The sequence below is a fragment of the Rhinolophus ferrumequinum genome, chromosome 3 (assembly GCF_004115265.2).
Source record: "Rhinolophus ferrumequinum isolate MPI-CBG mRhiFer1 chromosome 3, mRhiFer1_v1.p, whole genome shotgun sequence".
Lineage (NCBI taxonomy): Eukaryota > Metazoa > Chordata > Mammalia > Chiroptera > Rhinolophidae > Rhinolophus > Rhinolophus ferrumequinum.
In genome coordinates, this window is record NC_046286.1 from 22,671,464 (window position 1) to 22,699,170 (window position 27,707).

General features: G+C 33.5%; 1 protein-coding gene across 2 annotated transcripts in view; it reads right to left on the bottom strand.

Annotated features, from left to right (window-relative positions):
* Positions 1-27,707, bottom strand: part of HMGCLL1 (3-hydroxymethyl-3-methylglutaryl-CoA lyase like 1) — a 142,459-nt gene that overhangs the window by 66,485 nt on the left and 48,267 nt on the right. Inside the window, exons 4-5 of one of the 2 annotated variants that reach the window (XM_033103642.1) lie at positions 7,417-7,512; positions 5,306-5,454 (exon numbers count right to left, since the gene is read on the bottom strand). In XM_033103642.1, the coding sequence (XP_032959533.1) occupies positions 5,306-5,454; positions 7,417-7,512 (245 nt within the window). The remainder of the gene's footprint in view (positions 1-5,305; positions 5,455-7,416; positions 7,513-27,707) is intronic. The other variant, XM_033103643.1, reaches the window with a different exon arrangement.

Sequence of the window (27,707 nt, forward strand, 5' to 3'; positions counted from 1 at the left end):
GGCATGACTACACAAACACATCTTATGCATATTAACTATTGCTGGGTATGAGTTATTCTGGCATACAGCAGTGATGGAATAATATCTAAGGCTAAAAAACAAAGTATAAACCTTCATGCAGACCATATGTATGAAAGAAAATAGCTTTAACAGATGTCTCATTTTTAGAGTTTTATGTACCATATTTTGGTAAATTATGATTTGAATTGCTCTTCCAGGCCAACACAAAGACCTTAGTTTAATAGAAGTTGTAAAGGAATTTGACCAATAAGCTGTCCACTTATAAGAAGACAGCGCCATATGTGCAAGTGAATTCCATTGGGGTACATCATCCAATGGAAGGTATTTCCTATATCAGTCATGAGAAACACTCCTGCCAGTCACCGTGTATTCAAAAAACTGAGCCCTAAATCAGAAGCTCATTATCTCACTCAATAAGACTGCTATTACCTTCAGGGTCAGGATCAGAATCCAAAATGACATTTTGCATTAGACAGGGGAAGGATAGGAAATGCAAACTGTGCAACATGACCTAGGTGATGTGGCTAACACACAAGCAGGTTGCAAGTTCTTGAATAAATGTGTTGAGTTATAAATTCTCTTAACGGAAAAGCTAGTAAAATGGATTAAAGACTTAAATGTAAGACCTAAAACCATATATTGTATAGAAGAAAATATGGGCATTAAGCTCCTGGACATCGGTCTAAGCAGTTTTTGTAGATTTGACTCCAATAGCAAGGGAAACAAAAACAAACACAGATAACTGGGACTACATCAACCTAAAAAGCTTCTGTACAGCAAAGGGAACCATTAACAAAACAAAAAATACAACCTATTGAATGGGAGAAGATATTTGCCAGTGATAGTTCTGATAAGGGGTTAATATCCAAAATATATAAAGAACTCAACAACAACAATAATTCAACAACAACAAAAAACAAACAACCTGATTAAAAAATGGGCAGAGGATCTGAATAAATACTTTTCCAAGGAAAAGGCATGTGAAAAGATGTTCAACATCACTAATCGTTAGGGGAATGCAAATCAAAACTACAGTGAAACATCACCTCACAACTTTTAAAATGGTTATTACCAAGAAGACAGGTTGTTAGCAAGGAGAAAAGGGAACCCTCATGCACTGTTGGTGGGAATGTAAACTGGTGGAGCCATTATGGAAAACAGTACGGAGGTTCCTCAAAAAATTAAAAACAGAACTACGATGTGATCCAGTTATTCCATTTCTGGGTATTTAGCTGAAGAATATTTACAATAGCCAAGATATACTGTGTTTCCCCGAAAATAAGACCTAGCCCGACAATCAGTTCTAATGCGTCTTTTGGAGCAAAAATTAATATAAGACCCAGTATTATATTATATTATATTATATTATATTATATTATATTATATTATATTATATATTATATTATATTAGACCCAGTATTATATTATAGTAAAATAAGACGAGGTCTTATATTAAGTTTTGCTCCAAAAGACACATTAGAGCTGATTGTCTGGCTAGGTCTTATTTTCGGGGAAACACGGTAGAAACAACCTAAGTGTTCATCGACCAATGAATGGACAAAGATGATGTAGTACACACAGATACATGAGCGTGCGCGCGCACACACACGCACACACACTCAAAGGAATACTACTTGGACATAAAGAAGATGAAATATTGCCATTTGAGACAACATGGATAGGCCCTAAGGGTATTATGCTAAGTGAAATAAATCAGACTGAAAAGAACAAATATCATTTGATTTCACTCATGTGGAATACAAAAAAGGAAAAAACAAATGAACTAACAAAATAAAAACAACTCATAGATATCAATAACAGATTGGTGTTTACCTGAAGGGAAAGGGGTGAGAGTGAGGGCAAAATGGGTAAAGGAGGTTAAACATATGGTGAAGGATGAAAACGAGACTTTGTGGTAAGCACACTACAGTGTATACAGATATTGAATTATGATGTTGTACACCTAAAACTTATATTATAAACCAATGTTAACTCAGTTAAAAAAAAAAGCTATGACTAAAGGGAAACATTATCTCATCCTATAATTGCTTTTCTTTTTCAGTATCTAAAAGTTTTCTATAATTGTCTTCATTAGTTTAATTACTAATTTGCCTTTTATTCCCTGTTATTATTCTGTATCTTTACTTTTTCTGGGAATTTGAAAAGACATTCAGTAATTGCAATTCACAGTCAAGTACTTTTTCAGTTTGTGTTGTTTTAAACAATGGATGACTAATTTTGTTTGGCTTCTAGGAAAAATGTTAAAAATATACTCCTTTTAACTTTCAGTAGGCCCAGACTTTCAGGAGGTTAATCATGGATCAAATCATTTTAGGCCATTTTATAGGAGAGGCCTAAGACATAATTATGTTTAAAAGTTTTGATTTGATATGCACAACTGCTGCCCGTGTGAATTTTAGTATACATTTATAAGCATTTTTACAGTGGAATTAATAATGGCACCATAGTGATAGTTTCCTCTTTAAATTAATATTCACACACACAGCTTGAGCAAGTGATTCATGTGATTTCGTTAAAGACACGCTGATACTTGCTTTAAACAAAAAGGAATAAAACCTGAATATTTTATATGATATATTAGAACACTACTTCATATCTTGATGCATTTCAAATTTGAAAGGATCTTGACAAACTAAGAGATAATTCTTTCAATAAATGCCATTAATAAAAAGAGAGAACATGATTACATTTATCACAGGCTTTTATTTTTCTTTGACTTTCTAACTCTTTAAAAATTTAGTCATAATAAAAATATAACCTAGATTTTTAAAAAGTCATGAATTACACATTAAAGAAGGAAATGTAGACATCTCATTGTCCATTTATATATAATGTATATGCAGCACTAGTTAGCTGACTCTGCATTTTCTGTCAATGACCTGGCGTGGTATCCTTCCCCCGTGTCCCAGATGTGATGTAAAGTTCTGAGCGTGTATGAAAGTATGTACACATGAATGTGTATGTGTGTGTTTTGTGAGGGATGGAACAAAACAATAGCTTTCATAATGTTACTAAAAGCTGCTATTTTGACCAAATGAAAGTTTACTATTTTTATAAAAAATATGAAATGGCCAGCATTTATACATTGCATAGTGCCTTATGGCCTTTAAATCTGACAGTTGATGACACAGATTTTCTGGATGATGATCAAGTACATGTTGATGCAGCTGTGGCCATAGAAAGACATGCTGAAGCATCTACTTCAATTTCAAGTCGATGAACATGGCTCCGTTCTTTACATGAGTACCAATGGCCTGTTACTTTTAATAATGAGTACCTACAACCTAGATTTGCAGTAAGAATAAAATCGAAGTTAAACTCTCTAAAAGTTTTGGGAAGAAGATAATTTTCAATTGTACAAATAGATAGTGAACTCACATACCAAGAGGTGCATTTCTAAAAGTGAGTAGTGTTTCAAAAACATCCAAGACTTATATTCCACAGGATCAAACTCTGCATTGAGAAACATACTTTGTCTATAGCGTAACTCTACATTAAATCTCCAATGTACTTTGCCGATTTCATTTGACTATGTTTCACTCCTTGTCCATCATGTACTTCCGTACCCTTCTTATCAAAGCCTGGGAAACTTTTTAAGTTGTAGCATGGTTAGAAGTTTCTTTACTGATGGGACAATATTAAATGCTCAATAATCAGTATTAAAGAGGATTTAGGGTTTCTACTGGCTTTATTACAATACTTATTCTGTTTTATAAGAGAAAAATTAAAATGATAAAATCTGGTATCATACAATTTATGTTTACATCTATCTTTAAATATTAAAGAAACTTCGTATTTGAAGGGTAAGCTGCACATTCACTTAACTTCTTATAGTTATGTGGTTTTTCAACTTTCCAAAGAGATTTTACTCAAAAACCTAACTGCAAATTTAGAAACACACATAGAAATGGAATAGCTTCTTTATTTTTTCCTTTCATTTAAAGGAAAGAGAGAGAAAACAACCTATGCATGTTTGAAATTAGAAGCTTATAGAACATTTCTCCTTTTTGACTATGGTTACTTGACTTGCCTTAATAATACACATCCTTTATTTTCTCTCTATGGAAATACATTATCTTATTTTAATTTTTTTTCTTGTATGTGCTTTGCATATTATGATATATTTACTTACAAAATAATTTTGTGTTTAAAAAATTCATGTGGAGAGAGGAAAAAAAGAAGTTAAAAAAAGTAAGCAAACCAACAAGATAGTTCACGATGGTGTAATCTAACTCCATTAGAATTCAACCAAGGTCATTGCTCTTCCAAGGACCTTGGCTGAAATCTAAAGCTTTTCTACTATCATCACTCAAAATTGGATCCACTTGTCTTTCTCATCAACTGCTGAATATTTTCTGCCACCATGAACTTTGATCACCTCAACCAAAGGAGGTACAACCTGCATCTAAATCCAGTTACAGCATTTGGCCTTCTCTTACACATGCTATGCATTTTAATTTATTAAGACGATATGGTCTATTTATTACATCTTCATAACTGGGAAAAATCAATGGATAATTAGCTAATGTCTTAGGAACACCTTCTGTCTTAAGTAACAAAGAATTTATTATACATTTCACAGAACTTAGGCCTGGGTGTAGAGCCTGTTTGCAACAGATGCTGCAACTGCTGGTCTCAGAAGCAGGTAAGAACCAAAGTGGGTTTTCTCTCTCTTCTCCTTCCCTATATACCTCGGCTTTGGGATCACAGAGAGAAAGCAGGAAAGGCGGCTGTTGACAGGGAGGCTGAATGGGTGAAATGATGTGCCCAACTTCCCAGTACAGCTCAGATTCAATTTTATGTTTTACGTATTCTATTAAAGTTCTATATGAAACATTCTTTGTGGGGGGAAAAGTCAGTTTTCTTAAAAAATTTTTTTTTAAAAATTGAAAACCACATTAGATGATTCCTTTCCAAATGCTGTTAAGTTTACATCAATTTATTAACTCATACTGTGCTGAGATCAAAAGATGGCTGCATTTGAATAACTCAGTATTAATAAAATGAGTAACGATGTCAGGTTTGCATGCTACTCCCTCTGATTTCAACTGTGTTGCACACTCTACAAGGTAGATACAGTCTAATAATTATTAGCTGATATTAATGAGATGTACCGCTAATAGTGATGGGTCTGATCACATACGGTACAAATAAGATACACTATGTATATCATTATAAATGATAAAAGAATGTCTAAATAGTTCATAAATGAGTTTTAACAATAGATGTTAACTAAATAGAATTTGTGAAATTTTGTAAGTACCCTCGTGCTGGAATATTCATGTGCCTTGCAGACTTAACGACCTCCTCAAACTTCTCCATACTTTCTTCAATAGAACAGTTAATATTCTTCTTGCTAAAGGATTCAGATGCAGCACCAAAAACTGATATCTCAGTGGCACCAGCAGCAACCTGAAAAATATAATTTAAAGGCAAAAGCTAATAATTTCAAAAATGTAAATGACAGCAACAGAAGAAATATTAACTACTCTATAAAGTCATGCTTGCATTCTTTAACATTTGTCTTAAAATTTTTAAATCACATTCCTCTCATATGACTACATGCACTTTTTTGAAATGTGAAAACATTTTGCAAGAATAATTCCACAATCTGCAACACATAAATCTATGAGGCACAGAAAACACAATGAGGATGTTCCAAAATAATTTTGCCTTTCCTAAATTATGTTATCCTCAAATATTTTAACACTACTTATGGAAAATACTAGCAGCCCAACAAAACCTCTTAAATATCTATGGAAAACATTATTTTTAGACCAATTATTCAAACAGAGTACAGTAAATGCTTCCTGTTTTCTTTCCTTCCCACAATCCAACAGAAAAATAGTTTTCAATTCATCATTTAGATTTTGCCCCCAATTTTCTTCCTATCTCTTAACCTAGCTTCCACTGTTTCATACCTTGACTGCTATAACCACACTCTCGTGTGCCTAATGCCAAATCCTCTTGTCAATCTTTAAATCCATAAATGTTAACCTAATCAGTTTTTCCTTTTGCCCCTTTTGCCATCTTCACTCTTTCCCCAAGGATTCTCCAGTGACTTGTTTTCAAATGTCAAGCCTCTTCTTTTTCCAGCGGAAGTTTTAAGACTTTCTATTAATGTATCGCTAGACTGTGCCTAAATCCCCCTCTTTCTGATCCCTAGTAATACATTAAGAAATAAAAATTATCTTTCCTCTAACTTTAAAAAAATATATCAGCTTCCACTCCTCTATCCAAATCCATTTTAACCTCCAAAATTAAAATTATATTTATGGAACACATACTATGTTCCAGTATTGTTATTGGTACTTTGCACGCCCTACTTCTGATACACAAATAATCTTGTAAACTAAGTATTACCCCATTCTACAGATGAGAAAACTGTGGACCAAGACACTAAATCATGACCACAAGGTCACAGAGCTAATAAACATCCCGGAACAGTGTTTTGAGCACAGGTTTGCCTGACTCCCAAGCCAAGATTTGTTTCAGTCCATTACTTGCTCTTCTATCCTGAGGGTGTTCTCGCAGTGTCTTTTTAAGATAGATACATTGCCTACTGTGTTTAGGACCAAATGACAGTAATATTTAAAATTTCTCAAAATGCTGCTTTTTTCTTTACAATGTGATAAAATATTATATCAAATCAAACAAAAGTGGTAATTACTAACAGGTAATGTATCAAATAGCACCCACAATCTCACAGTCTGAAATACAAAAGTAAAAATTATCCATTAACACCAGCAATAGCAGTTGCAAAACTTTTACAGTAAAGCATGGAAGCGTAACCTCAAGCCTTTACTTAAAATCGCATTGATTCTTCTTGTGCATAATTATTAAAGCATGTTTGCATATAAATTCCTAAGTCACAGAGGGTTCAAAAAACAAGCCAGAAGAGGAATAGAGAAATCTGTTAGAAGACGTTCCAAAGACAGTGATTAGCTTCATCTTAAAGGGGTCGGTGGAACAACAGCAACCGCAAGCAGATTAAAAAAAGTTGACAAAAATAATCACTCACTACAATAATATTAATAATTATAATTATAACATTGTACTGAGAACTGGTTAGACTATATTCTATATTCCTTATTTAATATGGATGCACAAAATGCACTTTCAAAATAATTTCATCAAAATGGGTAACTGGATTTTAATTCTTGAATGGTTAAACTGGAAGAACCATTTATGCAAAGCACTTTAGTCCCTAACTGAACGATGAGGGTAATGCTTTCCACGTATTCATGTCAGTATATTAGCATAGTATTTGTACAGGATAACAAATGAGTTAAATTTGACACGGTTTTAAATTTGTAAAGAACTTGAAAACAATAAGAAGCATATTGATTTGAGAAAAATAAGGAGCACACTTACAGCACGGTGAAAACCATGAAGATTAGGAGTGAGGACAGGATATCGAACTCCTGGATATTGACGAATGCCTTTCATCACTTCAGTGTGATCAGCCATCTTAAATACATTAATAGTTATATATAAATACGTAACTTTGAATAGTCCATCAAGCACATTTTTAGTTTTTCAGGAAGGCTACATTTACACATATAAGTGTATTCTATAAAGTAGTGTTTGAAATAAAACTATGCCAATGTAGCTGAGTAGTTCTCAATACCGTAAATACATAATATTTAGATCTGGGTTTAACTTATTCACATTACAGGATCTGGTTAAATGAATGACTACCAATAGTCAGGAATTCTGAACTCGACTATTTTCACTTGACAGATCTTTATTCTTTGTCTTCCATTTCATGGCCTAAGCCTCAAATGCCCCTGAGACTGGGGAAGAGTTTGAAAGGCAATATGTTATGCATTTACCTTCCACATGAAAATTGTATATCCAAATAATTTTCAGTGTATGAAATTGTACAATGTTCAGTAAGATGTAAATTACTCATCTCTGTTAGAACAATTTAACAAGGCTACGATCCTGGTTTATTATTTGATTAGCATAGATGTTTTAGTTAGTAATACTCATGATGCTTTATGCAGTAGCATCACTGGATTACTATTTCTTCTCATAATGCAAACAAATGAATACACCGGATTACACAAAAGAAAAATTTAACCCATGTTGCTAAGACTTTATTTTTCTATGGTTTCTGTGAATCTATAAAAAATCAACTTTGAATCAAAATATCAAAAATAGTATTTTGCCACAAAGCATACAATTGAGGCTCCTAGAGCAATAACTGATCAAATGATAAAAATTCCATTATCATCATATAGAGAAATTACCATTGATATAATCATAATCATGATCTTTGCACATTTAAGAATAATACATGATGGCATGAACAACAAATATAAGGGATAATATATAAACAGTGAAAATTAAACAACTTGAGCATGGATAAAACTGTAAAAACATACACCAAACCAAAATTTGTATCTTCAATGAAAGAATGGATGAGGTAAGACTTGTGTTTTCTCTATACATCTCAGCTTCTTATAACAAATATGTATTGTTAATTTCAAAGTAAAATAAAAGTAAATTAATAACAGTTTAAATGCTTTTCGTAATATAACCACACACTTTTGAAACATATGAAATATTGCAATGTTTACTTTTATTGGTCCTCTAGTTTTACTGACTCTCAGTTAAATGCCAGTAGAATTAAATTTAATAATTTCAATGAATATAATTTGGATTAAATTTTTAAATACATTTAAATTTAAAATTAAATATTTAAGATGTAATCTTCACTGTTTTATAACCTTTTTAAAATACTTAGCATTTGTGCATATTTCAACACAATTCTTGATTGAATATTCATGAATTTAGCCTTTGTGCTAAAGTGTGTCCTCTATCTCTCACTGTCTCTCAGACCCATGTATATGCAAACATGCACAAATACATTATAATAAAAATCTGAAGTGCTTAATCCTAATTTCAAGCAGAAAGACAAGCTAAGTTACTACTAGTTTTAGGACACTAATAAAATCTAAAATAACACTCTGTTACCAAAGAATAATGTTAATTGACGTTATTAAAACTTGTGTCTAACGAAACATTGTATGTTTAGATATTTATTAGAGACACTTATATTAACATGATAACAGATAGGAATAAAGAGTGTTTGTCTAACCATACACAGATAAAGTATGGCAGTACATCATAAAACAGCATAAAGGGCACAAAACAAATTTTCATCTCTAAGAAATATAGGTCATATTATCCTGTAAGTATTATTCCACTTTGCATGTAATTTAACAAAAACCTTGAATCATTATGAATAAATTTATATAATGAAACCATAATTTAATAGATGTCTTAATCAGTAGAATTAGAAAATAAACAGAGACGATAGTAACTAAGTTCCCAGGTCATGAAAACTAAAATTTGATAATTATTAGAAATTCCTGTATTAAATTATAATAAACATATTAATTAGAATCCAACAAATCAGCAATTTTTCCTTTTTTAAAATAGCCACTATATAATGACGTCATTTAACAAGTAACAGTATTCCAAAGTTGGTCAATAAAGACAATTGAGTAAAGAGCTGTAGGAAATCCTGATAGGATATAATTTAATATCAATGAATAAAATAGAGCAGGTTTCAATTAAAGGTATAAATTTATTTATTTGCCTCTTAGGGAGTTTATGTATGCTTCAATCTTGATGTTATTTTAATGTCTAAAGTTTATGATTCAAACAATAATGGAACTATTCCTTTATTTTCATTATTTCAACATTCTAATGAATCTTTTCTACATCTGGTTTGATTTACCATATTTTTAAGATTCTGTTGAGACTTTTCAGTTAAGATCATGAAAATTGCCATAATTTGGTTGGTAACATGCTCTGCTATCATCTGCCTGCACTGTGGGAATGGCAATACCTACATCTATCTAGCCAACATAACAGGCTATACCATGGTTCATCAATTTCTTCAGCATCCATATTTTGATATAGATTCAAATAGTTACAATACTTGTCAACACTTTGCTATAGTCTTAAAGATATCCAAAGGGTCACAAGGATTAGAATGTAATAGGTGTATAGTTAAGAGTTTTTATTATATTTGCTACTAACTCTATCACAGTGTGATTAAATTTGGACACTTCACATTATACATACTGGGAGAGCCAAAAAAAATGTATACAAGTGGACCCTTTGGTCAACGTTACTCAAGCAGTAGTTTGCCGTAATCAGAAGTGTCTGGACACTGATGGTAACGACTTTGAGCACCTCTTGTAATTGCAGAAGTCAAATATGACTTGTACTCATCTTTTGTTATCATCTTTTGGTATATATTGAGTATTACAATTTTAACAGTTTTCCTTTTTTAAAATGTGTATAAATTTTGGAGCACCCTCTGTATGTAGACATCTAATATTCTGTCTTTATCTAAATACTATAATCGCTCCTAAATATTTAGGCTTTCAATGTGTTCTCTAGACAATAGCAATGGCTAAACTACAGTTTGAGCATCGTTAAGTGGCGATATCTCACCCAAATCTCCTGATATTATGGACTTTCGAGATAATGTATATGAGTATGCAGTCATAAGCAATGAGGAAAGCTTTCTCATAAACTTGAGAGGAAAGACATTGGAAGTTTCAGTTATATTTTGTAAATAGACTATGAAATTTACCATTGGAAGATATAAAAGTTAATTTTAAAATATCACAGCACCTTAAAAATTGATTTTTATACTTATTTCAATATTTGAGTATGATTCATTTCAATATTTTGTACACTTACCATATAACTAACATTATAGCATAGAAAAATGAAGCAGACGCTGTCCACACACATATAATACACAGGCTAGTGGGGAAATATATATGTGTGTATCAAAAATACAAATTAATACAAATATCATGTGATCTGAAATTCTATGGAACACAGAGAAGGAAGCATTTTTGCTTTGCAACCTAAACTAGAATAATGACAAATATTTAAACTAAACCTTATCTAGGCCAAATGTAAATAATTCAGGACCGGGTTTTCTTTGGAGCAAAATAGTCATAGAGTTTAATGGAGCAAAACTATTCATAGAGATTAAAGCTATTCAAACATATTCATGGAGCAAAACTATTCATATACATAAATACATTTTTTTCTATACAAATTGAACTTTCTAGTGTACTGTAAAGGAAAGAGTTTAATAAGCCTAACTTTAAAACACATTTATTAAAAATTTTCAGATAATTATGGGGTGACATTTTTTATAGAAATTAATTTAAGTTTTTAAAGTAATATAATTCTTTCATTTTCAAGTCCTATACAATGTAGAGTAAAGACACTTATTTATTACCCTTTACCTCTCTTTCAATTAACAGTTGATAGAGAAAACAGAGTATTCACTGATTAAATTATGTTTGGTTTCAACTGAATATGTTGTGTGAGATATTCCATAAAGGGAAATAAGTATTTATGATTTGTTTTAGGTGAACGTGCATAAGAAACTGAGAGGTTCTATTCTATATTTTAGAAGAATTGACTTCTATTCATTTAAAATTAAATCACTGATTAACATGCTTCCCTTTTACCAGAAAAAAAAATGCTATTACAAAGATGCTACATTGTACAGGTCTCCAAGTTCCAGAGATGCATTTATTATACATTTTTTTATGAATGTCTTTTACACACATTAATGATACATAAAACTGCCACATTTATTATTCTAACTCAACAACAGATTAGTAACTAACAAGATTTCAAACAATATCGGAGGAGCTGAGTTGTTTTCCATCACCACAGAAATTATTCAATGCATCTATGTGGCTCTGTTGAAGTTCAGGCAATTGTACTGTGTGACAGGGCTGAAATATTATGAATTTGAGTTAGTTCTCTATTTTTAAATGGCAAAAGTGTTTAGAATAGGATCTAAAATTCACATAAGAGAAAAATGTTAAGATACTGAATCTTTACAGTGAAAGCTGTAAAATTATGTAACTTGACCACCTCTCTTACAAGTGGACTTGTAACCTAAATATAGAGCTCTACTTTTCCTCCTCTTCTCTGTCCTGTTCCAGTCAATATGATCAAGACAGGCATTACCTATAGGTGAGCAATAACCCATTGCTCCCTCCTTTCATTTGCTGAAGAGCTGTTTCCCTCCCCCACCCTCTAACAAGAGTCCTGCATCTGATTTCTTGTCTTAGTATATTAAGTAGGAGGAAGCTACGAAGTGAAGTGTTAGGAAACAGAGGACAAGATAGCCAGAAAATCTAAATGATCTTAATAGTAATGAATTTGGGGAAAGACAAGATGCGGTTTGAGAGGTATGTTTTGGTGGCAAGATGGTTTTACTGCTCTGGAGCAGTGAAGAAGAGTTAGAAGACAAAAGGGCAATTATATAAAGTGTTGCTTTCTCTATAAAGTGGATTTCTTGTAATGGCCAAGTAACACGCATAAAAATGGATGCCCACTGAATTCATTTAGGTTGCTGTATTATATTTCTTTATGTGTGAATCCAGGCACAGACTTTGCCACTTGGGAGAGCACACAATGGTTGCCCTTTTCAAGAATAGTGGTATAAATATTCTCATATATTTAAAATATGTAACAAAATATAGTACTCAATTGTACCTCTTATTAAAACTATCACTCTAGGGTGAAGCCAAGAGTCCATATTCACCATGTCCTACAATATCTGGTACCAGAAGTATTTAAATATTTGAGGAAAAACAAGTTTCAAAGTCTATAGAGCCAGAAGCTAGTCTACAGAAAATTCTTCCACACATTATATATGCAAAATTGTAAATGAATCTGTTTTCATCAATATTAAATTAAATGAAAGTCCTTTTTGTTAGCATTATATTTAGTATATTGTACATACAATTGTAAATATACCATTCAGACTTATGTGTATTATTTTTAATAAAAGTCACAGATAATAGAATATATATCAAAATTTTTCACTGTGAAGGGCACAAAACTATAGTAATTCTTCTAAAACAATGTATCTGTGTAGAAGATTACACATCACAAAGTATTATGTTTTAGTATGCCATTACCAATAATGCATAATAAACATGAAATACATTTTCCTAACCTATCAATAATTTAAAATTCTTGATCAGTGGTGCAAAAGAAAAGACTGACTCATCTTTCTGGCCTCTCCAGAGAATATTATAAAGTGCTATTATGAGAAAGAAGCAAACAAAGAATATGCAGTCCAATTTTTTTTTAAATGAAGAAATAAAAAAAAAATCAGGACTATAACTAACAAGGAGATTGAATCAGTAATCAAAAAATTCTGAACAAAAAAAGCCCAGACAGATGACTTCACTAGTGAATTCTACCAAACATTTAAAGAAGTCTTAATGCCAAATCTTCTTTAAAATCTTCTTAAAAAACGAAGAAGAGGGAATACTTCCAAACTCATTACTTAAGACCAGAATAAGTGCTTATCTTATTCTGACACCAATACCAGAAAAGATACTACAAAAAAAAAAAGAAAACTACAGGAGCAACTGGATGGCTCAGTTGGTTAGAGAGCAAGCTCTTAACAATAAAGTTGCTGGTTCAATTCCCACATGGGATGGTGGGCTGTGCCCCCTGCAAGTAAAGACTGAAAACGGCGACTGGACTTGGAGCTGAGCTGCGCCCTCCACAACTAGATTGAAGGACGACTTGGAGCTGATGGGCCTTGGAGAAACACACTGTTCCCCGATATCCCCCTAATATTCTCCAATTAAAAAATAAATACACAAAAAAGAAGAAAACTACAGTCCAATATTCCTGATGAACGTAGATGAAACAATCCTCAACAAAATACTATACAGTACATTTAAAGGATCATATACTATGACGAAGCTAGATTTATACGAAGGTAGATTTATCCTGGGAGGCAAGGAAGATTAATACATACAAATAAATGTGATACACGGCAATAATAAAATAAAGGACTAAAACCACATGATCATCTCAACAGAGGTCAAAATTTGACCAAAAAAAATGCTTTGTCAAAATGTATTTGACACAATTTAATACACTTTCATGATAAACTCCCAAACAAGTAAAACTCTAGGAATGGAATGAAATTACCTCAACATTATAAAGGCCATATATGGAAAGCTCACAACTAATATCATACTCAACAATGAAGAACTTTTCCTCCAAGATCAGGAAGAAGACAAAGTGCCCACTCTCACCACTTCAATTCAACATAGTATTACAAGTTCTATCCAGAGAAATTAGGGAAGAAAAAGAAATAAGGCATTTACACTGAAAAAAAAGAAGCAAAATATCTCTTCTCATAGATGATATGATCTTATACAAAGAAAACCCTAAAGACTCCAAAAAAATCTCTCAGAATAAACAAATTCAGTAAAGTTGCAGGATAAAAAAATCAACATATAAAAATCAGTTGCATTTCTATACACGAAAAACAAACTACCTGAAAAAGAAATTAAGAAAACTATCTCATTTACAATACTACTAGCATCAAAAAAACAAAATACTTAGGAAGAAGCTTAATCAAGGAGGTGAAAGACCTGTATACTGAAAACTATAAAACACTGAAGAAAGAAAGTAAAGAAGACACAAACAGAAAGACATCTCATGTTCATGGGCTGGAAGATTTAATACTGTGAAAATGTCCATACTACCCAAAGCAATCTACAAATTCAATGCAATTCCCATCAAAATCCCAATGGCATTTTTCACAAAACTGGAAAAAACAATCTTTATGTTTATATGGAATCACTAACGGGTCCAAACGGCCTAATCAAGCTTGAGAAAGAAGAATAAAGCTGGAGATATCAGACTTCCTGATTTCCAAATTTATTACAGAACGATAGTAATTAAAACAGTATGGTACTGGCATAAAGACCGACATATAAACCAATGGAACAGAATAGAGTCCAGAAGTAAAAGAGTGCATATATGGTCAGTTGATCTTTGATAAGGATGTCAAGAATATACACTCAGGAAAGGACAGTCTGTTGAATAAATGGTACTGGGGAAATTGGATTCCACATGCAAAGAATGAAATTGAATCCTGACATTATCATGCATAAAAATCAATTCAAAATGGATTAAAGACTGGAACATAAGACATGGAACTGTAAAAGTGCTGGACGACGACATGAGGAGAAAGCTTCATAACACTGATGTTGGCAGTGATTTCTTGGGTATGACACCAAAAGGACAGTCAACAAAAAGAATAGATAAGTGGGGCTACACCAAACTAAAACACTTCTGCACAGCAAAGGAAATAATTAACAGAGTGAAAAGGCAAGCTAAGGCGTGGGAGACAATATTTGCAAATCATGTATCTGATACGGAGTTAATATCCAAAATATACGAGTATACAGAATATCTACAACTCAATTGCAAAATAATAATAACCAAATTAAAAAATTGGCAAAGAACTTGAATAGACAAAACTCCAAAGAAGACAATATCGATGGCCAACATATATATGAAAAGATGCTCCACATCACTAATCATCAGGGAAATACAGATAAAAACCACAATGAGATATCACCTTATACCTGTCAGGATGGCAATTATGAAAACACAAAAAGATAAGTGTTGGCATGGATAGAGAGAAAATGGAACTCTTGTACACTGTTGGTAGAAACGTAAAATGGTGCAGCTACTATAGAAAATGGTATGAAGGTTTCTCAAAACATTAAAAATAGAAATACCGTATGTTCCAGAATTCCCACTTCTGGGTATTTATCCCAAAGAATTGAAATCAGAGTCTCTAAGAGATATTTGCATCCCCATGTTCATTGAAGCATTATCCACATATCCAAGATCTGGAAACAATCTAAATGTCCTTGGATGGATAAATGGATAAATAAAATGTGGTATATACATACAAAGAATATTAGACAGCCTTAAAAAAAGAAGGAAATGTTACCATATACAACAGGAATAAACCCTGAGTACATTATTATGCTAAGTGAAATAAACCAGTCACAAATGGCAGATACTGTAGATTCCACTTATATGAGGTATCTAAAATAGTCAAACACACAAAAGCAGAGAATGGTGGTTGTGAGGAAAAGGGGGGGAGATGGGAAATGGTGAGTTGTTATTTAATGGGTGCAGTTTCAGTCATGCAAGATGATTAAGTTGCAGATCTCCTGTACAACACTGTGTGTACCGTTAGCAATATTACACCGTGCAGTTCAAAATTTGTTAAGAGGGTAGATCTCATGTTAAGTATTCTTACTACCACAAAGAAAAAGAGTATTATTATGAAGTTACTTTAGATACTTAATTAAATTTTTTTATTTATTTATTTTATCACTTTTTTTTTAAAATTAAAGTTTACTGGGTGACAATTGTTAGTATATGCGGTAAATTGAACTTTTAAAGGACTTTAATTTGAGATATCTGTGATACGTGATAACTTTAAGAACTTTACAATTTCATGAGTTTTTTCTCATTCAATATTAATTTTGCTACTTAATTTTGTACTTGATATTACATATTCCTGTTTTCTTAATGAGGGTCCTCCAAACTGGTACCTTCAGGACCTGAAGTTCCCTACAAGAGGCTGGCCCATGTCCCCTAGTGATTCCCAGATCTCAATGAGAGAGAGATAGATGGCCCTGAACTGCCCAAATATTACCAGTTAGTTGCTTTATTTAGAGTGATGAAGCATATATGCTGGCCAACTACTCTCAAAACTGAATGACACATATATATATATATATATATATATATATATATATGTCATTATATATATATATGTCATTATATATATATGTCATTATATATATATGACATTATATATATATATATATATATATATATATGTCACATTGTGCATTCACCACCCAGAGTCAGTTCTCCTTCCATCACCATATATTTGATCCTGTTTACCCTCATCTACCACCCCCATATAGATGATGTATTGCAGAGCTATACAGTTGAAACCTATGTGACTTTGCTGACTGTTGTCACCCCAATAAACTTTAATTAAAAAAGGGGGAAAAAACTGAATGACCTCAGGAACTAGCCCATACTTTGTACCTCACCAAAGACACAGTCCTTGAAGAGGAAGGGAACTGAGCTACAGCCTCATGCTTGTTCTTTGGAAAATTGCATATCCTTTAGTTCAAATGTTTGTTGTGAGATACCTTGACAGAGGCAACAGGTTAAAGCTTGACAGCATATCTGAAGCATCGGATAGGAAGTATTTACTTTACTTCTATTGTTGCTCTTATCAAACTTTGTATAATTTATATTGATCTGTGTGTCTCTCTGACTAAATTATTAGCTCCTTGAAGATTTTGCATAAAAGGGACATTTAATAAATCGTTATTGAATTGAACTGGAATTTCTCTTCCTTGCCCTTTCTTCCAGTTTTGAATTCATTTTGCATTCACTCCACTTTACATCATGGTTATTTTTCTCCACTAATTCTTCTAAGATTTTATGGTTACTAGTGGTGGAGATCAATAAAGATAAAAGCAAACATTTAATTTAGGCCAGTGTACATCTTAATTCTGTATGTGTTGAGTTCTGATGGGCCTTACCTCTTTAAACATTTTTAACAACCCAATGAAAGGGACATTTCTCTATAGAAGAAAAACTAGATCCAAATATTAAGGATGAGGAAGATCACCCAGCTAGTGACTGTGAGAGCTGGGATGAGACCCAAGTCTATCTGACTGTAAAACACATTCTCTCTAACTCCTTGATAAACATGTCCTCTGTATCTTCTATCTAGTTCCCATAGCTATACCTTAGTCACTGCTAAAGATTTTGTGTATCACACAGTCAAAGGAAGGGCTCCTAAAGAGATCTTACCTCCAGGCTGAACAGTTTGTGAGGGGTGGTGGTGGTGGTGGTAGTCATGTTTTCTCATCTAACCCAGTGTTTCCCAATCTGCATTCATCATCAGAACTATCTGAGGTACTTTAAAAAAAAAAAGACAGATTTCTTGAGCCATCTTTACAGATTCTGATTCTGTCCAACTTCAGGACCCAGGAATCTGTAGTCCCCAAAACTTCTCAAGAAATGCTACACGTCAAACAGAATGGGAATCACAGTGGATACATTCACAAAGGCTGCCACGGGGCTTAGGGAGACCAAATTAGTGCATTTGAGGCCCCCACACCTGTTCCATAAGGAAGCTTCATTTTATTTTTATTCTGAGGTCAATCCAGGTTTGTGGGTCTGACATGACTACAATTTGAGAGGAAACCTCTTTATGGGGAAAAAAAAATACACTCAAATACCTAACTTTCATAAATTTTACTAAAACATTCCCCATGAACAGATTGCCAGGGCCCCTCCCAGGATCTTAGGAGGGATCTATACAAATATTTTATGGTATTTCTCTGTCTGTATCATATATGAATGTTCTAAATAAAGTTTTATCCAGGGTGACAAAAGTTCCATAGATAGAAGATATGTGAGTAAAAGTTTGGAAAACAGCAGCCTTGGTGAAATTTCCTACCTTGCTCTTAGCCATACCATTAAGATAATTAAGGATCTTTTGAAATACAGATTCATGATGCCGTTTCTTTATCACTCCAGACATACTATCAAGAAAAGAGTGAGATCAGTTTGGTGTGTCTTATTCTTCATATATCCATTGTATTTCTGAGTACAGTTGACCATTGAACAACATGGGTTTCAACTGTGTGGGTCCACTGATACGCAGATTTTTTCAATACTGTAAATGTATTTTCTCTTCCTTATGATTTTCTCAATAACATTTTTTTCTTTTCTCTAGCTTACTTTATTGAAGAACACAGTATATAACACATGTAACATACGAAATATGTGCTAATCAACTGTTTATGTTACCTGGAAGGCTTCCAGTCAACAGTAGGTTATTACTAGTTAAGTTTGGGGGGAGACAAAAGTTATACATTACTTTTCAACTGTCCGGGGGGTCGGTACTCCTAATCCCTGTGTTGTTCATGAATCAACTGCATATTTATTTTTACAAATTCTCTGCTTAATAGACCATTTAAAAAATTTCCAGGAAATAGACTTAAACTTGTGGACCTATAACCATTATATTCCCCTGCTCACTAATATAGTTTGCTGAATAATTTTTAAAAATATATTTAACGGATCTTTGTTTTTTGTTTGCTCACCACCACCACCATCACGCAGGACAACAGTCATATATCTTCAAAATACGCAGGAAATGTCAGAGGGTAATTGCCCACAGTCTCCACTGGCCAGATGAGACGTAATTGATAGTACTAGTTTCTGTATGCAGGAGTGTAGCAGGCAAGAGGCATACAGAACATTCTTCAACACATGCCATCGATTACTATAAAAATATAAACAACGTGGTTTCGGACCCTATAACTCAAAACTCAATTTGAGCACTAACTCTTTCTAAAGCTAATACATTTGTAAATTCAGTAATGAGAAAAAATGAGACTAGAGCTCTTCCTGACAACCCGATTTTAAAATCCTCTCCCAGGTATGAACACCATTGCAGCCTGGGTACTACAGCCCCGTCTCATTCACAGACTCCTTGCACAAACCCCATATATCTTAGCCTCGGTAGCACAGAGGAAATCTTGGTCTACTTGAAGAAGTAAGACAGTTTTAATAAATCACAGTCTTACAATAATAAACACAGGAAATCTCTGGAAAATTGAACATCCAGTTTTTTTCCTACCCAATACCGTCTTGGCTGCCACTGCTAAAAATGGTCTGACACCATACTCACAGAACTTCTTAAGTCTAGAAGCCTTAAAACTAATTTGGTCTGGTGTATAATTTCCTGTAGTATTTCCTTATTCAACATTACCTTTGTGTTCTAAGGACTTTTGTACTGGCCTCTATTGATGCAACACACATGCTTCTCTGCAGTGACCAAACCAAGTAGCACATGATCCCTGCTCTTTTTCTGTGAATGCAGACAAGACAATTTTAATCGTAATCTATTAATGTCTACCAACATCCATTTTTAAAGTATAAAACCAATCCAATCTATCTAATGGATGTGTGGGTTATAAACTAGGAGACCAATGTTCCAGGCAGAGAAACCAGTCATTTTCTTCAGTAACATTTCCCAGTTCTCTAAGATAAACATAACAAATATGCATTAGTTATTCTTTGTTCAGGTCAATGCCTTTTGTGACCACCCTCCTGGTCTTCCCATGTCAAAACAATCATGTTCCCAACATCACCCTGAAGTAGGGGCAAGAAGTCTCAAAGCTCCCAGTATAATTTTCTTTCCATTCAACTGTGTTGCCTCTCATATATCATGCCTGTGTGTTTGGTAATAACACTGTTGACATTGTTATTTCCCATGCATGGAAGCAGAAGTGACTGCTCAAATACTGTATCTAATTGTACTCATTCTATACTGACTGATGGAGTTGCCCTTCTAACTTTACACTTCCTCTGTTAGCCACCTCTACCCACAATGAATAGCTGCACTGATGAGAAGAGAGGGAGAGCTTGGGCTGTTTGAGGGAGACTATCTCACTGTCAATAACACACTGGCAGTAAGAAAGGGCTGTTACCATGACAAGCAATGCCATCACTACAATAGCTTGTACGATCAAACTACAACGATTTGGCCAGCATATGGATCTGGAGATGTCTATTTTGGTAAATAGTAAGAAAGGTGGAACTTGACACTTGATCCTTAGCCAAAAGGCTGAGAAGAGATGTGAAGGCAGAACTTGGAAAGGTTGGCCAGAGTAACCAATGACAAACTGCTTCATGCATTCTGATCACTACGTTTGATTTTATTATAACTCATTTACAGATATTGACTTCATTTTAAAACCATTTTGCATGCGTTTTCACTTTTTTAATGATTTCATTTCCATTATCCACTTTAACTTTATAATTGCCTTATTATGTAGATATTATGGTTATTGTTAGCAACTATACATCATTCGATTTTTGAGTCCAACCAAGAACTCAATGTGGTTTTTAATAGAGACACAATAAAAGCAAGGGATGGGTGAATGAATAAATGGAAAGAGTCCAAGTCACAGAGCGATGGAAAGACTTTGCCAAATCATATGATGAATAAGAGTCAGGTCTCAGATTTTCTCTTGTTCTATCAGAAAATGTATATGTTGTTATATATAAACAATACATAAATAATGTTACTAAAAGCTCAGGAAAAATGCAACCTGGAGGACTTGGCGGGGAAATAACTACAATGGGGCTATATTTATTACACTTATTTAGTACATACTATTCATTTATTAGTACATACTATAAGCTGAATTCAATATTAAATGCATCAGCCTGAACAAATAATAGTGTTATAATTTATTAATGGGTCCCATATCAGAGCAGTACAAGAATGTATGAAGTAGTATTGATGTTCTCCTGTTACTAGCATGAATTTGCTTCAACATGCTGATATTTCAAAGAATACTTAATTATGTATTTTAAAAGGCAAACACAAATGTGAGTACCTAGGACAATTAAAACTATACTGTATGGTCTTCTGTAATCACAAATTTGCAGTTGTCTAAGACATTTATAAAATGAACAGTATTCTTTAAAGAATGTTCTATATATTAACAATGAATAAATATTTAAAATTCAGATGTTACAAAATATTCTATTATTCTAAAAATTGTAATTCCAATTAGCCTTTAACTCTATAAAGTGAATATTCAAGATAAGGAAATGTAGATTAAAATTTTAGAAGGATAACAAAATAAAATACTTTATAAAGTATGCTTTATACTTACAGGTATACTCTAAGTGAAAAAATACACTTATAGTCTTTTTACTTTATCAAATGTGGAAGAAGTGAAACATTTACATATACGTGTTTCATTAAGTCTAAGTTTAAGGTCTAAGTTTTGAAATATAAACCTTACCTATTATTTAATGTGATTTTTTGAAATATGTTATTTTAGCATTCATAATCATCTAATTCTCTATGTTTACTACATATTACCATGTTTCCCCGAAAATAAGACCTAGGCAACAATCAGCTCTAGTGCTATTATATTATATTATATTATATTATATTATATTATATTATATTATATTATATTATATTATACAAGGTCTTATATTATGTTAAATAAGACTGGGTCTTATATTAATTTTGGCTCCAAAAGATGCATTAGAGCTGATGGTCCAGCTAGGTCTTATTTTCAGGGAAACACGGTACTCCTAGAGAACTTTCCAACAATTTAACCAGGCAACTTTAGATCAACGTGTGTATGCACATGCATGCCTGAAAATTAGAAAAAAACTACTTATGTTTACTTTTAAAAATTAACTAGGAAGCATAATTCTTTATAAACATATCAACAAAATGTCTTTTAAAATCAATCTATTTCAAAATATTTGGTATGATATTTTCATTTTGAATGCTTAGTGTAAAAGGATCATGAATTCTTGAAAACAAGAGTTTATTAAACACAAACTTAAAACTGGTGAACAAACCAGTTTAAACATTTAATAGCTTAAAACGTTAAACTTTAAACCTAGTTTTCACTAATGGCCGTGATTCTCTGTGAGTCCTAACTATAGCACACTGGAAGTACTTTTACTAGTCCTCTAGACCGCAGGGCACACTTTGCTTCTCTTACAGTGAACTGCACTTAAGTGGCTTAGGAGTCTTATCAATGGAATGAGTTTATGCTACATTAAGACTGACAATGTTTCTTAACAAACTAATCAGCATAATGCTGAAAAAAACATTACAAAGTTCGGATACAAGTCTTTCTGTGTCAAATTGTGTTTCTATTCAAATTTTATGCAATTATGTCTAGACCTTTCAGTTATCAATGGCATACAGATAGTTCTACAAGACCAAATTTTCAGACAGTTTTAATGTGATCAAAATGGCTTTCAAAGTTTCTTTCTTTCATGGGAAAACTTAGAAAAAAATTGGTAAACAATAAACTTAATATAATTTAATAAAAAGTGAGGTAAAGTGTTTTACTTTAACATTTTGTTATAATTCCTCTTGTAACTCTAAGACCCACAAAAACCCAATTTGTAAATCAAAATGTTGATCAAATTAAGTAATTAGAAAAGCAGTGCATAATGTACACAATAAATCTATGAGTATAATCATGGATTTTTAGCTTCATAGGGGAAAGAAAAGTCCAAAAAATATTAAATTATGCCTTCAGAGTGAAAAATTTTCAAATCTAACCAGTAAAATCGCTAGCATTGTTGCTCTTAATTATAATTTTTTCTTTTGCTTTTCAGACCGTAATGAAACTACATTATAGCTACAGAATAAGCTGTTGTTGAATGCTGAGTAATACGTACAATGTTAGAAACTGCATTTTTTCCAATTTTATTACAAAGGACAACCTTAAACAAGCTAAAAAAGAATAAAAAGTGGTGCCCACTATTCTAACAACAGCAACAAAAAAATAAATTTCGTATTTCCATGTCTTTTCTGGGAGAGGTAAAGGTGTTTTAAAATTTGTGAATATGCTTTAGGCAATTTGCTTGTTCTAAATGGTAATAGTAGCAAGGATGGAATGGTACAATGAAACATAACGACTTTAAAATATCACATTCTGGTTAATCACTGCTTAAAAACACAGAAAATGATCAAGCAAAGCCCCACCCACTGATCAGAGGAATGCAGAAATTCACTTCACATCAGTTGTAAAGCTGTTGTAATAATCACTGTTATATAAGCAACACCACTATAAGATATAAAACTAATTCACTGACACATTGTAGAGAGTACCTAGTATAGTATTCAGAGTGCATGTGATTATTTTCCTTTAAAAGGAGAAAAATCTGACTGCAAATTTAGAGGAACATTTTAATATAGCAACTTAAAGTAATGCAGGGCGTTTTGTGTTGACAAAAAGCAACAAAAATTTAATTGCTACTTTTCATTTCTTCAGTACATTGACATTTGCTCTGGGGTAAAAAATAAGGCCTTCCTGCTCTTTTTTCTTTCAAAAGTCAGTAGGCATTACCTAAATAATGTAACACTTTGAACTGAATCATGTGTACATGCCATGCATGCCAAATAGGTTATAACAGACTCTCTGAAAAGGTGTTAGTCCAGAAGTTGGGACTCTGCTGAGCAGGTCTAGACATGGAAGGCACAGCTTCAAGGGGATATAGAAATAACATATTCTGCCGTGAGGGCAGTGATCCCTGCAGCTGGCTGTGCTCACCATTTTCAGAGGGGATGGCAAGGATTTGGGGGTGTGGAGGGAAATTTCAAGCTCTAAAGTTTACCTTTGGCTTTCTGGCTTTTTCTTCTTCCTTCTATCCCCATCTCCTGGCAGGAGGTGATTCTCCACTCCTGTGACTGCCTCTTCAATTTGGGCTTCAAGTTTAGAAATGGGTATTGAGGGAAAAGCTGGCTTCACTCCAGAATAGAAGTGGTGATGAAAGCAAATGCCTCTGATTGCTTCACCTGCTTCTACCCCATTTCTGCCTTAACCGGAGTTGAGGATGAGAAAGATCTGGAGGTGGGTTTCTCCCCCTTATTTCTCAAGTTGTCTAGATAACACACCTCTCCCTCAAATACTAACCTGAATCCCATTTGAGACAACACAATTTTATAAAGGGAGTGAGCAGGAATGAGATACGTATTAGCAGCCCTGACAGTGACAGTGCTCAAATACCTTTTTTTTCTTTTTTCTTTTAGAATTTGGGGGTTTCATAATGCAGAACCTGCTTTTCTACTAACTCTATTCTTTAATTATTAGTAAGAAAAAGCATATTACTAGATTAATTACTAGACCGTTTTAAAAAAATGTGTCACAGATTATAAAAATGAGGGCAAATGGTATTTCCACTCCCTGCTCTTCTAAAATGCCACTCCCAATCGAGTCTGTCCCTCCCTTTGAAACTGGGTATCTCTGTAACTGGCTCCACTAATGGATTATGGAAGAGTAATGTTATAAAATTTAAAAGGCTTGGTTATAAAAGGCATACCACTTTGCCTGCCTCTTGGAACACTCACCTTTGTAGGTCTGAGTCACCTCTTGTCTAAGGCTGCCATGCTGTGAGGAAGTCCAAACTAGCCCATACAGAGACCACATGGAGAGGCTCTGAGAACTCATGAAGAAAGAGGTGTCCAGCCAGCCCCCAGCTTCCCTGGCGGGGCCTCCAAGCGCCCGCTGCTCCAGCTCTGACCACCATCTCTGAGAAACCTCTTGCCAGAAGCACCACATTGAGCCACTCCTGAATTCTTGATTCACAGAAACCATAAGTGCAAACAAATATTGCTATTAAGCCACTAACTGTTGGAGTTATTTGTTCTGTAGAAAATCAAAAGAACCAGCATTAACTATACTAACTTTCAGGAATATGTGGCAACTGCCCATGTTTGAATACATATGTGCACACGCATTTATACAAACAAGCAGCTAAAATATTTGCCACAAGCTATACAGTCAATGAAAAACACATTAGACTTACAGAATCAAGCTGAAGAGTCTATAGTTCATGCCATTCAATGCTGGGAACACAATGAGGTAGAAAATATTGTATGCTTATTTTCTACTTCCTGAGGAGCTAACATATTTATTTCTATGTGGATATAGCTCCCATACAACAATGTTATCCCCATTAACTTCCAAATAACCATCTGAGGTCATTTACTAAATAACGGAGTGTCTTTATTTCTTCTCTGAGGCCAAATATTGAACACAGAGCAATTATTTGACACGTAAGAAATTCAACATGCTCAAATAAGTTGAAAAATGAAACATGCCTAGTCCATTTAGAAATTGCTGCTAATAAAAAATACACCCTTAAACCTCTTTAACATAAGCTTTTTTACAAGGAAGCAGCACTAGTGTGTACTCCCATTCAGGAGGGGAAAAAAAAGTAAATGGAGACTTTACCAAAGACTAGTCTGGGTGATCTGAACTGGCTGGTCCCTAATGCTAACTGTGATCATTAAACAGATCCAACTCTATTATAGAAATAACACGTGGAAAGCATAAGGGAACCAAATAGGACAGGGATTAAGTGAGACTCGGTTAATCTTAGTGTGTAGTAGAAAACTGTACTAAACAGAGAACTGAGCATTCCAAGGGGTCTCCTTTGCAGAGACTTTGGGTTAAATGTTGCTTCCCTTTCAGCCCACTCTCTCCCTCCCCAACCTATCTGAGTAAAAAGACTCCTATAACTCCACGAAATGAGAGCGGAGGTCTTGGTAAATTTCACAAGGATCCTCTTTGGGGAGATCTCAGAAGCCAACTCATCTGGGGTATAATGAATGAGACTAGCTCTGGGAACACTTCCCAGATGATAAAATTACCCTGCCAGTTAACTGTGCCTCATAAGCAAAAGAATCTGGGGGCTCTGTGTGTCTGAGCATGCAAAGGCTCGCTCGCTGTCTCTCTCTCTCTCTCTCTCTCTCTCTCTCTCTCTCTCAGCATCTCTGCTGAATTGCCTCCTTCCTTGCCTCTTCTCCACACACCCTCAAAAAGAGCAGAGCCAGGAATAGAAGCTAGGAGGGAACTCAGCAGCAGAAGCTAAAGCCTCCTGCATCTCATCAGTGTAAATCTGAATCTTAAACTTCAATCCAGTAAATGTGTATTCATTACCAATAAAGAATTAATTGAAACACACAGTAAAAGAAGGGTAGGGAAAGATTTACACATTCCTTCTTGCTTACATTGTACGTAGGCCATATTTTTAAGTGTTAGACTGATTTGTAAATAATTGTTACAGTCTTTTATGTATATTTTTTCTACTTTTATAGAGAAACCCTATTTCTAGCTCTTGCTGACATGTCAAGATTTGTGACCCACCCATTCCAACAGTTAAAAATTAATTCAACAGGGAGAAAATATTTATAACTGAGACTTTGCATATGACACTCATAAACATACTGGGTTGTATACATTTAATGTATTCTTATTTTTAAATAAATGATGTTCACTTTAATCACTCATGTAAATGAACGTGTTTAAAACCAAATGGCTAAATTAAAAATGAATGTACAACTCTAGTTCACGTTTTAAAAATACTGTATTTATAATGATTTAAATAGCTTTACTACTAAGAGCCACATTCCAAAGTTGCAGTAAACCTATTTTTATAAACATGTTTTCTTTCTGCTGTTATTGTTGTTCATTCCACTGAACTGAGGGGCTATCTGGACTCATTTCAACTGTTCTTATAAATCATTCTAAGTAAACCTTTTTCTAGATAAGTTGTAAAGAACACTTTTTAATGGCAGGTATTTTATCATGTCTGGCCATTTAGATTATAGGTGTGGGATCCTGTTTTATATGGCACCCTGCTACCAAGGAACTTTTCTTTAGCTGATTTAGTTAGAAAGCCGCTGCCAAACAAAACAGTAGGAGGGAAACTATAAAAAAAAGCTTTAAAATACTAAAAAAAGAAATAAGTGAACAAGCAGCAATCTAAACAAATTAGAGGACTATTCCCATGACCTATGTTTGACAGAAAGAAATAGAAGAAGATGCAGAGAATTAATAGAATACCATTTTAGGACCATACTCACTGTCTGCAGAAGCAGAAATTACTTCAGACAATTACATATAAGCTGCTGTACTAAGATTGTTCTGTCAAAGGTTCAGACATTATTTTAAGTTAGGTGAGTCTGATGTCATAGGAGTTTCTTCAAAAATGAAAGAGAATGATATAAAATTTAAAAAGAGAAATGAACATTATGAATTAATTGTGCTGATTTAGGGCCTGGTCTGCTAGTAAAAAAACAAGGAAATCAGCAGAGTTTCATAGTGAGATAAACTGCAACTACAACAATAAAACATGCTCTGTTCAGGCAAGCT